Source organism: Eurosta solidaginis, chromosome 5 (genome assembly GCF_040869045.1).
Source record: "Eurosta solidaginis isolate ZX-2024a chromosome 5, ASM4086904v1, whole genome shotgun sequence".
Classification (NCBI taxonomy): domain Eukaryota; kingdom Metazoa; phylum Arthropoda; class Insecta; order Diptera; family Tephritidae; genus Eurosta; species Eurosta solidaginis.
Window position 1 is genome coordinate 47,834,580 of NC_090323.1, and position 13,517 is coordinate 47,848,096.

Here is a 13,517-nt window from a genome sequence, read left to right on the forward strand (position 1 = left end):
GAGTCGGGCGGGCTTGCCGCTGGAGCAACAGAAGCTGATTGACAATTTTGTAACGAAACCCGCGGTTAATTCATAGAAAGCGAGATTTCACGGAACACTTTTAAGCGAGTTTTGTCCCAGAACGATTATAATTATTTTTGCTTAAAAGCGCCCGTTGAGCTAGGGTGGTACCCAATGTTTCTACCTAAATTTGGCTTTGTCGATTTTTGTATGGAAAATCGAAATTTGAAAAGTTCTTAAATTTCCACAGGAAATCTAATTTTCAGATGTGACAAAAAGAAAATATAGCCTGAAAAATTGCACACCCTAATGTTTTGACTATTTGTTTACCTGGCATTTGAGTTTTAAATATGCACATACACAAATATTTAAATGAAAATTTTACAGTAATCGTACCTAAAATGAAATGAATGTTTGTTTGTTACGGTTCAAATCAGGCGCTCGTACCCAGCTCGCTGCAAATCGGACACCTGCCAATGGGCTTTACGAACTTCATTTTTATTTTCCACTATATTTTGCTGCTAGTAAAGCCAATTGGCCAACTCTTACACATTTCAAACTATTTTCTTGTACAAATTCTTCTCCTGCTCTACTTGCGCCTTTTTGTACAATTCGAGATTATCACGCTTAGGAATATATTAAATCGCGAACGCCGCGACAGTCTTTGTACGGCAGCTCAAGCGTAACGCCATCAAATTTATTTTGTACGCAATGTTGAAAAGAAGTTTTGTGATGATTTAAAAAAAAGAAAAATGTGACGAGAATATTTGTTGACATAACCAGCATTTGTGTACTTTTTATGAATATAAAATTAAATTAAAAAAGTTAAATAATATATAAAGAAATAACTTAATTTAAGAAAAAGAAACTTTCCTACGTTCTTATAAATTTGTGTAATTACTCTGGCTTTGAAATAAGAAAAATATTCAAAAATGTTGTTTATGAGTGATGTTTATTGAAAACAATTATTATTATTTTATTGTATTTTTTTGATTTACTTATAGAGAATCTTTATGAAAAGTTCAACAACAGTGATTGCAGAGGGAGAATTCTTTATCTGTGAAATGTTGAAGTGAAAAATAAAGTAAGGTTAGTTTGAACTGGCCGGTTAATTAAGACCTCATATAGACTGAATGTGTCGATAGTGTGTTACCTAAGTTTTTTTGACGGCCAAAGGGGAGAACCTGAATTAGGTGCCAGGACTTTTTTATGTTATAGAATAACTCCGTCCTCTTAGCAAATACTAGAATTTTTCTAGGATCTTGCTTAATTGCTGCCTCAATATCTGGCAACTCTACCGTTTCTAACAGCTACAGCTTTAACCTGCCGCGCGCAGGACACAAACATAGAACAAGCACAACCGTTTTACCCTGCAGCTCGCACTTCTTAAATCCGCTGTTACTGACGAAGCCTAACTTATAAGCATGTGACGCTGGAAGACAGTGTCCAGTTAGTATACCCATCGTGAGAGATATAAGCCACTTTTTCCGGCCGCCGTGGTGTGATGGTAGCTTGCTCAGCCTATCACATCGAAGATCCTGGGTTCACGTGTTTTCAATTATAAGAAAGTTTTTCTAAGCGCTGTCGTCACTCGGCAGTGATTTGGCAAGCACTCCGAGCGTATTTCTGCCATGAAAAGCTTCTCATTGACAACTCATCTGCCCTGTAGATGCCGTTCGGAATCGGCATATAATAACCATTTTGTAGGAAAAATTAAATAAGTAGCACGACGCAAATTGGAAGAGAAGCTCACCCTAAAATCTCTTCGGAGGTTATCGTGCCTTACATTTATTTTTTATAAGCCACCTTGTGACTAATATCGTAGGATTTGTACATGATATTAGAAATTTTGTTGCCCCGCTGTTCTGTCCACGCTTTTCCTTCTTGATGGATTATAAGCAACTTTTGCCTCCTGTTGATTTCTTCCAAACAAGTTGGGACATCTATCATCAAGTTTTTTGTTATCTTTTATCCCTTTAAGACCGGGAACCCAGTATAAATGTATGGTCCGGCCTGAGCGAAGTTTTTCCAATGCTTTTATGCATTCCAGCACACTTCTTAATGAAATACTGTTTGAGATGATTGCCTTAATCGGCGCCTGACTATCAATGTATGTATATACGACAGCAGCTTAAGCACGCTTCCTCCTAAATTGCTTTCTTTACAGCTGTCATTTCCGCTAAAAGATACTACAGTAATCTGGCAGCCTGTAGAAACTACTTATTTCTGGATCGACAAAGTAAACAGTAAATCCGTGCCCTTCCGTTAATTTGAACCATCAGGTGAAATTCGAGTTGATATTTGGTTGTTTTTTTTTCAATTCACTACTGCACAGATTAAGAATTCCCACCATCAACATTTCTTAACATCCTTAGAGTTGTTGTCTTAACGTATTGGGGTACTCCACGAAAGAAAGACATTTCAACAGACATTTCTTCCGTATAATATGAAGGAGCTTGTTTTTGCATAGCTCCACATACTGCGAACATCAATTTAATTTATTTATTTTTACTTCTAAACTCAAAAAACGCGCAACTTTAAGTAATTTTTTCCGTTTTTATACCTTTCATGAAAATTAAACGGCCCGAATGTCAAAATTGTATGTCCTTGAAGGCGGACAGATAGACTCAAAAATAACTATGCCGAAATGAACAAGATGACGATCTGATTTGATTTAGCTATGACCCTCTCGCCCGTGTATGGGTTTTAACGCAAACTTGTCCTTCAATTATTTAGATATCTTGATGAGATTCAGTGGGAGAGTATACTATGTTGTCCGAATAGACATTTATCTTCCACACAACCGAAATTTTAGAAAATACTGTTTTTGTCATTTCTTCCTCAATTTATCATATATAACTTTCAAATTTCTTCAGACGCTTTTGTATATGACATATATTGTCAGCTATCAGCAGAGGCAGGCACCTAGCAGAGCAAATAGACAACACGACTTTCTGCATGATAAACGGCGATTCCCCCACTAGAATTTCAGGTTACTGTCACAGCTCGGCAGACATTTCTATCGTCAGCGCCGGGCTCATAAACTGTGTCGAATGGCAGCTGATGCTTACCTGAGCATCCGACCACCTGCCCATACTCCTTTCAATACAATGACCTGCTAATGTAATCACCTACGAAAAGCGGACTTTTATTACTTTCAAAAAAACTAACGGGGAAGGTTACACAACCTTCACAAATCAATATTTTGCTGCTCTCCCCATTCCAATTGATGTCCTGCAAGGCGAGCGTGCGTTCTTTATTCCAGCCGGTAAAATACCAAAAATCATGCCGCATTTTCCGGCAGAAGCTGCAAACTTGGCAAGTGTACGTGACCTTGCGAGACAACTAGACCCAGAGACCCCCATATAAGGCGTCTCAACTTGGATATTGTGCGGCTGGTAAATAAACGCAAACGTGCCAAATGGGAGCAGCATTTAAATAACTGCAACCTCTCTGCTGGTGTTGCTAAATTGGAGTCAACCGTCGAATATTTGTCTAATTCAAAAAAACACAATGATGAAGTATCTATAGCCTTCGGCGATAAAACTTTACCGAATTCGAAGAAGTACGCGAGCGCCTTTTGCCGACAATTTATAATGTATTCTTCAGTGGAGAAGGTCACAGAAACATAAACACGGCGTCTCACCTATTACCATCACCCACAGAGGTTGAAGAAGCCATCCACAAATCAATAGGCCCTTTAAATCAATAGGCAAAGGTGGAATAGCTATGCCAATGCAAAAGACCTTGCCACGCTGAGAAAATAAATTACCTTACGCACGTATCCAACCTGACGCTGAAGTCCTTTGTCATTGGCGTACAATGAAAAATGACAAGAATAATTCCACTTCTATAGCCTGGTAAACCAGCTAACGAAGGAAAGTCATATCGACCGAAATTACACCTTCCGCCAGTAGCGAAGACATTGGAAACCGTCTTTCTCCCTCATTTTACGGCAAATCTTCGCCTAACCACGCACCAACATGGCTTCCGCAAAATACACAGCACCACCACCGCGCTAAATGCCATAAGAAGTCAGCGTGCTCGTGGAACTTGACATGTCTAAAGCTTTTGACACAATCAACCACGCCACGCTACTCATGGAAGGCTCATACCTTCCCCCTTTTCTAAAAAGATGGACCGCAAATTATCTGAATGGTTGGCAAGCCTCGGTTCAATATAGGAACGAAATCTCAAGGCCCAGGAGAATTTAACAGGGTGTACTACAGGGTGGTGTCCTACACCCCCTTCTGTTTAATTCCAATATTTAAAACTCCCTTCCACCCAAGAAGGAGCTACAATCATTTCCCATGCCGATGAATGCACGATTGTGTCAACGGGACCTAACCCTTCAATAGGTGAATTAGTTTCTAAAACCGAAATTGTATATAAAATGTAAAGCGGCAACAAAATCCTCAAGTCGCTTGCCGGCAGCACCTGGGGAACCGTGTGTTTCAAGATTAGCCAACATATTTTGGTTTGCTGTGTAATTTATCGCTTTTAAGTTTTTCGCAGATCTACTTTTAGACCTAACCAAGTTATATACGCTTTCAGAAAAAAAAATAAAACTTATTGAATGTATTTTATATTTAATTTTAGTTAGTATTAAATCACTTTTATGCTGGTATAATAATAAATAGTAAAAAATGGTAACTTCCAAAAATATGTAAATAAGAAAACCTACCAAAATAAAACAAAAAATATACATAAATATTTAGAAATATAAACCACGAAACTTAAAGCACACCGAAAACCTTCAAAAAGCAGCACTTCAATGTATGAGGACAGCGATGATTGTTCGCCATTTGTGATGCTCTCATCGCCCACAAAATCTTGGGTTAGTAAAAATTATTATGCAGATACAACAACAAATACCTATAGATGTATATTGTAACGATTTTCCGCCATCTCTTGTCAAATTTGGTTTGGAGACAAACCGCTGCTTTCGGCGTTGCGCCATCATCGGTGTTAAAAATCAAGTGATGATGGCGCAACGCCGAAACCTTTTTGTCTCCAAACCGAATTTGACAAGGGATGAGGGAAAATCGTTCCAATATATATCAGTGATCCACCCTGTTGGAAAGTCTACACAACAAATCGAATCAAATACATATAGCTCCTACTCGCTTCTCAGCTTTAAACCGCCATATTTCAGAATTTGTTTGAAGAAAATCCTATCTCGGGTATTAGTATCCCAGAACTCGGAATAAGAGCATTTTTCTAAAAAAAAATAACCCCTGAGGCATGGCGTTCAAAGAAATTCTTTATTTCTTTATTTCACTTAGTCAATGGACTTAAATCCTTACAGACAATGATACAAACTAAAGTTAAGAGATAGTTATTTGAAAAATAATACATAGTACTTAGAAAGCAGATTTTAACATATTTAGCAGTTTCGCTTTTGGAGCAGAAAAGTCTAGATTTACAACAGTAATGATAGAGTTAAACTCACGGAGAGCACGAGCAATATGAGCATTACTGGAATAGTGGGTTTTAAAATTGTCACAACAAAATGTATAAAAACTGAGAAGACACCTCCGAGGAATAATAAATCGAATCCTATCCAATAAATATGAACAGTCAACGGACCCATTAATAATATCATACGTAAATGACAAGCAGAGTATTGATCTGCGATTATCTAAAGACTTAAGGCTTAAAAGCATAAGTCGCGCAGAGTAGGCGGGTATAGGATCAGAAAAGTTTAATGGACGAAGGGCATATTTGAGAAAAATTTTTTGTATTCTTTCAATTCTGGTAATAGCAGTTTGACTACTCCAAAATAAATACGCCATATTCCAGATTAGATCTAACAAAAGACGTGCAAAGTAGCTTAAACGTGTAGGGATCGGAGAATTTGGTAGCATTGCGCCTCACAAAGCCAAGCATAGAATATGATTTAGAGGTTATGAAATTTATATGCTTACTAAAAGAAAACTTATTGTCAAAGACAACACCAAGGTCCTTAATCTCATTAACACATTGAAGCTCACAATTAGAGATACTATAATTTGTAGTTAGAAGATTAATTGACTTCGACTAGGTCATTTGAAAGCATTTGGACGGATTCAAAGAGATACCGGAGTTCAGGCACCATTGGTGCAATTTATTAATATCATTCTGCAACATTAAGGCATCATCTGGCGTCTTAATGGCAGAAAATAGCTTTAAGTCATCGGCGTATAGCAAACACTTCGCGAATGAAAAACAACTACTTACGTCGTTAATAAATAAGATAAATAAAAGTGGACCTAATATACTCCCTTGGGAAACCCCAGAAGTGGCTACGAACGGACTAGACGATTGTCCATCAATGGAAACAACACACTGTCTGTTACTTAAATAAGACTTTATCCATAAAAGAAACGAAGAGTGGAAACCAAGGCAACCTAATTTTTTAATTAAAACACTATGATGGATTTTGTCAAAAGCTTTTGAAAAGTCCGTATAAATGCAATAAACCTGATAACCTGCAGAAAAAGATTCAACACAATATTCACTAAAAACAGCAAGATTTGAAAGTGTTGATCTACCAGCGACAAAACCATGCTGGAAGGGAGATATTAAAGACTTAACCGCAAAACTCAACTTGGCATTAACAGCATGCTCGAAAATTTTGGAAATGGTAGAAAGCTTTGAAATAGGTCTGTAATTACGCACATCATTTTTGTTACCACTTTTAAAGACGGGGGTAATGGAGGTGAGCTTCCACTCGTCAGTGAACGTACCGGACGATAGAGATTTATTAAAGATTATTCTTAAAGGAAGAACTAGAGCCGGGCAGTTTTTTAACAGGACTGAAGAGAACCCATCGACGTCTGTTTGAGACGAAGATTTAAGTTTGAGAATAGCATTACTAATATCATCAGAAGAGAGACAGAGGGCACCAAAGTTTAGAGCAGTGTCAAGATTCGAGGAGGCATCAAACGATTGATAACTATCGTCGGCAGAAAAATTTGATTTAAAAAACTCCGCAAATAAGTTGGCTGTATCACCCGGTGTTCGCGCTGAGTGGTTATCAAGGAACACTCCAGACGGTATACTGGAGCAACCTTTTTTGGACTTGATATAGCTCCAAAATGTTTTCGGATTCAATTTAATATTAGACTCGATTGTATGAATATAGTTGGTGTACAGAAGCTTATCCAAGGAAAAGATTTTTCAAAAGTTTGCTTATATAGGGTATTTTCGAGATGGGACTCAAGATGTTGTGATACTCCATTCAGCCGTCGATATTCAACATTTTGTTTGTTTTTATTATTTGTTCTAGCATGGGGAAGAGCCGCTAGTTTTAGTTATCTATATTACCGCAGAAAAATCTCTGTGCAGTTGATTTGGTTCTACTACTCTGGCATGGTATCCGCTGTAGTCATAGGAACAATCGCAAAACTGCAAACGCTGCCAATGCCTAATAGTAAAGTGAAATCACCAAAACCAATCAGAAGAAGGTTTCGGCTGTGAAAAAAACCCCAAATGTCAACTGGCTGCCATTTTCTACAATGTCTGACTTTAGACTCTTTGTGGTTTTCCACATGAGTAAACTAAGAAGGCTACCAGCAAATTTTGCCAAAGTATATCGTTGTAGTATCAAAAGCGATTTGCAACAATCATCATCAAAATTTTAAATTAAAATTGAGGGATCCATGAAAAAAATGTATCATTATAAGGGGGGTAAGAATGCAGCACTCCCTGCTTCTACGAGACGTCCCAATTCGCTTAAGAGAAACCACAAGGCGACAGGACTTGCATAAGATCATTATTACTAAGACGGAAAGGAGTGGATATAAGCGCGGGGTTGCAAAATGTCTAAGATCATGTGCAAAGCCTACGATAGAAGATATAAAAAGTTTTGCTCATACAACTGCAGAGAAAACTCTATGCTCTTATGATGGGCATATTAACTGGAAAATGCCTTTTAGCGTCACATGCCTATAAACTAGTTCTCATCAGTAACTGCAGATGTAGGAAGTACGGACCGCAGAAACGGTTCAGCACGGGCGGCTGAGTTGCCACATCTCGAGGCAACCATAACATTATCACATAACTCCTGATACCTGATTGGCGTTTTTTCCGTTTGGTGATCAAACAAAAACAACAATTTGAACCCATTCAATGCATAGGAAGTCTTTGTTGACCGACCATTTCAACCTAACCCAACCTATAACTAATTGCGGTGCTTATTTCTTGATTTTAAACTGTCATATTTACAAAAAAAAAATTTGACAAACTCGATCTTAAACTTGTCGAATAAATATTATGCCTATGCAACTTCGGAGTTTCATTGGGATCTTCTGCAGCTGGCTGTTAACCAATTTATCGGAGTACCCCTGTAAAATAAATAAATACTTGCCGCGATTTACCTCCGAGGAGCTTTAGCCAAGCTTTTTTTCCAATTTGCGTCATGCTCCTTTTAATTTCCCCTACAAATTGGCAGAACGGGACCTATATGTTTTATGCCGACCCCAAACGGCATCTACAAGATAGATGCATTTTAACTGAGAAGCATTCCATGGCACAAATACACTCGGAGTGTTTGCCAAACCACTTCCTCCTAATTGAATATACTTGTTTCTAAATTATTAATGCTACTTTGCCCGGTAGTAGGGCCCAGACTTCTCGGTGTGGTAGGCAGACCACACCACGGCGACCATACCCTTATACTTGAATACTTATTGAAGTGGTGGAGTATGGCATTCGTTCCGCTGGCGAGCAAGACGTGAAAGGTATTTCTTAAGGATTACAGATCAATCACTCATTCGTTTTGAAGTAAAGGGATGAAATGAATGAAATGACCATATTGAACATCAACGTCCATGCCATTATGCTACCGACTGTCTTACACACCAAAATCTTGGGCGTAAAGTTCGATCAAGATCTACATTTTGGAGAGCATGCAACCGCAAGTATTTCTAAAATCCAGAGCCGTCATAAAATCCTCACATCTCTTGCTTCAGCACTTGGGGTAAAAACAAAGAAACGCTCATTACCACTTGTAAAGCAATTGGCCGGCCGATTGCATGACTTCATTTCTTTCGCTGTACTGAATTTATGAGATGGTAGTCAAGCGGCGAACGTGGTGTGATGGTAGCGTGCTCCGCCTACCAAACGAATGCCCTGTGTTCACTCCCCGGGAAAAGCAACATCAAAATTTTAGAAATATGGTTTTTCAATTAGAAGAAAACTTTTATAAGCGGGGTCGCCCCTCGGCAGTGTTTGGCAAGCACTCCCAGTGTATTTCTGCAATGAAAAGCTATCAGTGAAAACTCATCTGCCTCGCAGATGCCGTTCGGAGTCGGCATAAAACAAGTAGGTCCCGTCCCGCCAATTTGTAGGAAAAATTAAAGAGGAGAACGACGCAAATTGGAAGAGAAGCACAGCCTAAAATCTCTCCGGAGTTTATCGCGCCTTACATTTATTTATTTTTTATTTACAGTCAAGCTTATACTCTTCATGTGGTTGCTTGTCTGGTGAAAAATTTACTGGCGCTGTTATAACGACACATATCTGTGCACTGAATGTTAAGGTGAATATATATTTGGTGGATAGAGCGGGCAAGGTCTTCATTAGCATGGCCGGGATTCATTAGTGTGAAGTGAGCGGCAATGGTCTTGGCAAACATTCGTTTCACTTGTTTTACAATATTCAAAATTAACCGCAATGAAGAATTATGCTAAGCATATTTAATTCCTACTGGGTATTTTCTGTAGCTCTCAACGCACATTTCAATGGTCAGATGACGATATTCTAGTACTTATTTTTCTCACAAATACAACTGTGATTCAGACTCATTCTTAGTGTTGAATTAAAAAGAAAAGTCAGTGGGGGAGGTATGATATATATGTGATTTAGTTGCAACTTTCTTTTCTAGCAAGGAATAGTTAAATTTGAGTCTTTTTAACCACAAACGAATCCTTAAGAAAATTTCGCTACACATTTTGGTAGTTGTAGTGAATATAGAAAAAATCACCAAAATCTAACTAAAGAGTACTAAAAGTTATTGCCAGAAACTCTTAGCAGCAAATTTTGAAGATTATTTAACAAAGCACTCTATTGGGGGCATTAGCCGATCTCACGGTCACTCATTGGCAAACGCATGCCTGCGTGGCCTTGTAAATATTCGGCTATGTCTTCATTTATTTGCTGGTTTATGTATTATGCGTGCGTGTTACAAAACAATTTAATTTATATCAGATTTGTACAAAAAGTTGATTTACAACTACAATGTGCATACGCACAAATATATTTCAAATATTCAGGCGTTAATTCTACTCAAATATTTAACAAAGTCGTAACATGGTTACACAAATATACATACGTATTGGACTAAATTGAAATAACTTCCATAATTCCCCCTCTTCTTTTCTTCTTTCTTTCTTTGTATGTAATAACATCTATGACCTCCTATGGCTGTACCGCATAACTGCGACAACTTATTGCTCAATTACTCTGCGCTCTTCATAGCCTGCTAGTTACGGTAAAAAGAACGGTATGTGGTATGCCTCTCCAGGCAATCAGGGTTGGGGCTCGAAACCGGCCAGTCGCAAGCCATCGATTATGGAAGCGGATTTGGGCACATTATCGACAACATCGGGATCGATTAAACGCAGTGCTGGACGTGTCATACGAATCATCAATAATTTGGATCATTCGGTGCAGGTGCGTGAATATTGTTTATGTGACTAAGATTTTTATGGTGTTCAAGCCAATAATAAAGTTTATGGGGTTTTGGTCTGGTGAAAACGTGATGTTAGATGGCTTTTGTAAATCTAAGAATTTTAACGATAACAATAACAATTCGATAATACATCAATAACTTTTCGATAACAGATAAATATTTTCCAATAACTTTTCGTTAAAAAATTGATAACTTTTAGATGACAAATCGATAATATTTCGAATACTTCGAATCGATGATTTTGCGATAGCTTATCGATATCTTTTCGATATTAAATAAATATTTTTTCTATACAAAATCGATAACGAGTAACAAATCGATGACCTTTTTATAACTTATAATTTTTTCCCCAATAACTTTCAATCGCCCTTAATAAACCGATAACAGTAGCTATCGATAACAATTCGAGTATGGAGTTTAGAGTGGAGTTTGGGCTTAGTGAAAACGTGATGCTAGGAGGATTTGCTAAATAAGAAATTCAACGATAACACACCAATCACTTTTCGATAACAAATCGATAACTTTTGAATAACGAAAATATTTCTTGATAAATTTTCGATCAAAAATTCAAATAAAAAAGCGATAATATTTCGATAACAAATCGATATTTGTTTGAAAATAAACAGATATTTTTTGATAACAAATCGAGGGTTTTTCAATAAAAAATCGATATTTTTTCGATACTAAATATATGTTATTTCGATAGCAAGTTCGTAGATTTTGAATAACAAATCGATAACCTTTTGATAAGAAATCGATTTCTTTCGATAACTTTTCAATAACAAAAGATAGCTCGCCCGTAATTCGCCCATTATAAATCGATAAAATTTGCTATCGATAACAAGTCGATAGCTTGTCTATAACGATTCATGCTAATAAATAAATTTCTCCGAACCCGCACAAAATGACTCCAAAATAGCACTGAAGTAGTCGGAATAGTCGTTTATATAACCCGAAAATATCTAGAAATGGTCTCGGACAGTCCCGAAATAATCCCAAAAACTATGCCGAAATTTGCCTCAACACATTCTCAATCGCGGTTTAGGTACGAATATCACTTTTTTATTGATGGCAGCGGTCGATGTACCGCAACTGCCGCAGCGATGCCTAACGATGCATCGGCCTTTGTCTGTCCATCCACTTTTTCATTTCCGCTTATATTCCTCTGACCCGCTACCCATGTGAGAGTAATGGTTGCTGAGATTGCTGCATCGCGTCTTCTTACAGTTATTGACGGCTTTCGAAGAGGTAAGTGGTGAATGCAACGCAATGAGCGCTGCTTGGCTGTCTGAGAATATACATACCTCTCGATCGTTAACAGAGTGCTCCAACAGGAAGCCTTCAAGGGATTCAAGGGTTTGATAAGCGCAATACAAAGCTTCATAGCTTCAAAGCTGCCGCAACCCAATTGTCAACCTCACCTACGCGAGGGGAATCCTGTTACAAATATGAATGTATCATACACATATTTTGCAGGCGAGGCTCTGGCGACTCCAGGTTCCTCAAAACCTTCGAGGAGTGTCTTTGTCGTTAATACAACAACAACAGCAGGAATCAACAGATCATTCATATTCCTAGTAGTAGCTCTGCTTTAAAGATACCAGCTGAGTTTGGAAGACGGATTGGGAGTACGACTTCTGAGATGGGCCAGCAACAACACCGCAGTCAATTTTGTAACCGTGAGTGAGTACACACATCATATCGGCTGACCAATCCGTTCGCGAGGGTATCTTTACCTTAATGTTCTTGTCAAAATTCAATGTTAGCGAATAATCAGCTGTTTTCGAATCTACATCGGGTAACTTGCTTACGATACCACTGTGGTTATGCTGCTCCTGGCTCCAGCATCTATACGTCCTAAGTCTCATGGCGGAGGTAGTAGCTGTAATGCATGTGTGAAGTTCCAGTGACAGATGGGTGAGGATAATATTTAGCACGTCTGATGGATAGGATCTAGGGGCTCCTATTACCCCTGCCCATTGTACTTTGTTTAGTTTTTTAATGTTGTATTATTTGTCCAGGGCTGGCCATAACACTTTTACTCCGTGCGATATAATGCATCTTATGACTGCTGTATAAGCCAACATTGTAAGTTTTGGCCTTAGGTTGCAGTTTCTTCTAACTATTATCTTACACGAGTAGTATTCGATGTATTCCTTCTGTGCTCTCCTTACAGTATTGATTTACCAGTTTAGCTTATTTTCTATTTCAAGGTACGTTTCCCTAGTTGATAGCGATAGCTCTCTGCCATTTAGTGAAGGCAGGCGAAATTGAGGTATTTTGGTTCTGTTGCTGAAGAGCATCAGTTCTGTCTTGCTTTGGTTAAGATTAAGTCCGCTCGACATCGCCCAGGTATTTAGCCTTCTCAGTGTACCCTTTACGATTTCGTTTAATTTTTATCAAGCTGGAGTAGTATTTCATTCAATGCTACAACCCAGAGTAGTACGTAGAGAACACCACCTTGGGGTGTTCAAATGCAGACAATTTGCTCAAAGTTCATATTTGGGCTAACATTTGAATGGTCAAAAAGAAAGTTAAAAAAAACGCTAACCCCAAGATGTTTAAGTGTCAATGAAGGAAATATCACGAAATCAACTACTCCTGCACCTTCAAAATAACTTCAAAGTCAAGTAGCATCACAACTGGCATTGGCCTTCAAAATGTACCTACAAATTAGCCAATATAAAATAGAAAGCAAATGTACACGTCATAGATTGGTGGGTGAAAATAACAGAAAAAACAACAAGATCTTAGCTAAAGAGGAGAGCAACAACAAAATCGCTATTCTAAATAATTTATGTATTGAGCTGATGTTTTGGGCTCTAACTAGTATATGTAGACT

The 13,517-nt window shown here is 38.1% G+C and overlaps 1 protein-coding gene across 4 annotated transcripts in view; it reads left to right on the plus strand.

The window, feature by feature from the left end:
- DCX-EMAP (Doublecortin-domain-containing echinoderm-microtubule-associated protein) overlaps positions 1-13,517 on the plus strand; it is a 137,896-nt gene that overhangs the window by 94,443 nt on the left and 29,936 nt on the right. The window contains exons 1-4 of one of the 4 annotated variants that reach the window (XM_067786508.1): positions 693-893; positions 1,005-1,089; positions 4,600-4,837; positions 10,462-10,656. In XM_067786508.1, the coding sequence (XP_067642609.1) occupies positions 4,775-4,837; positions 10,462-10,656 (258 nt within the window). In that variant the 5' untranslated portion in view covers positions 693-893; positions 1,005-1,089; positions 4,600-4,774. Of the gene's footprint in view, positions 1-692; positions 894-1,004; positions 1,090-4,599; positions 4,838-10,461; positions 10,657-13,517 lie in introns of those variants that run through there. The other 3 variants (XM_067786510.1, XM_067786509.1, XM_067786507.1) reach the window with 3 other exon arrangements.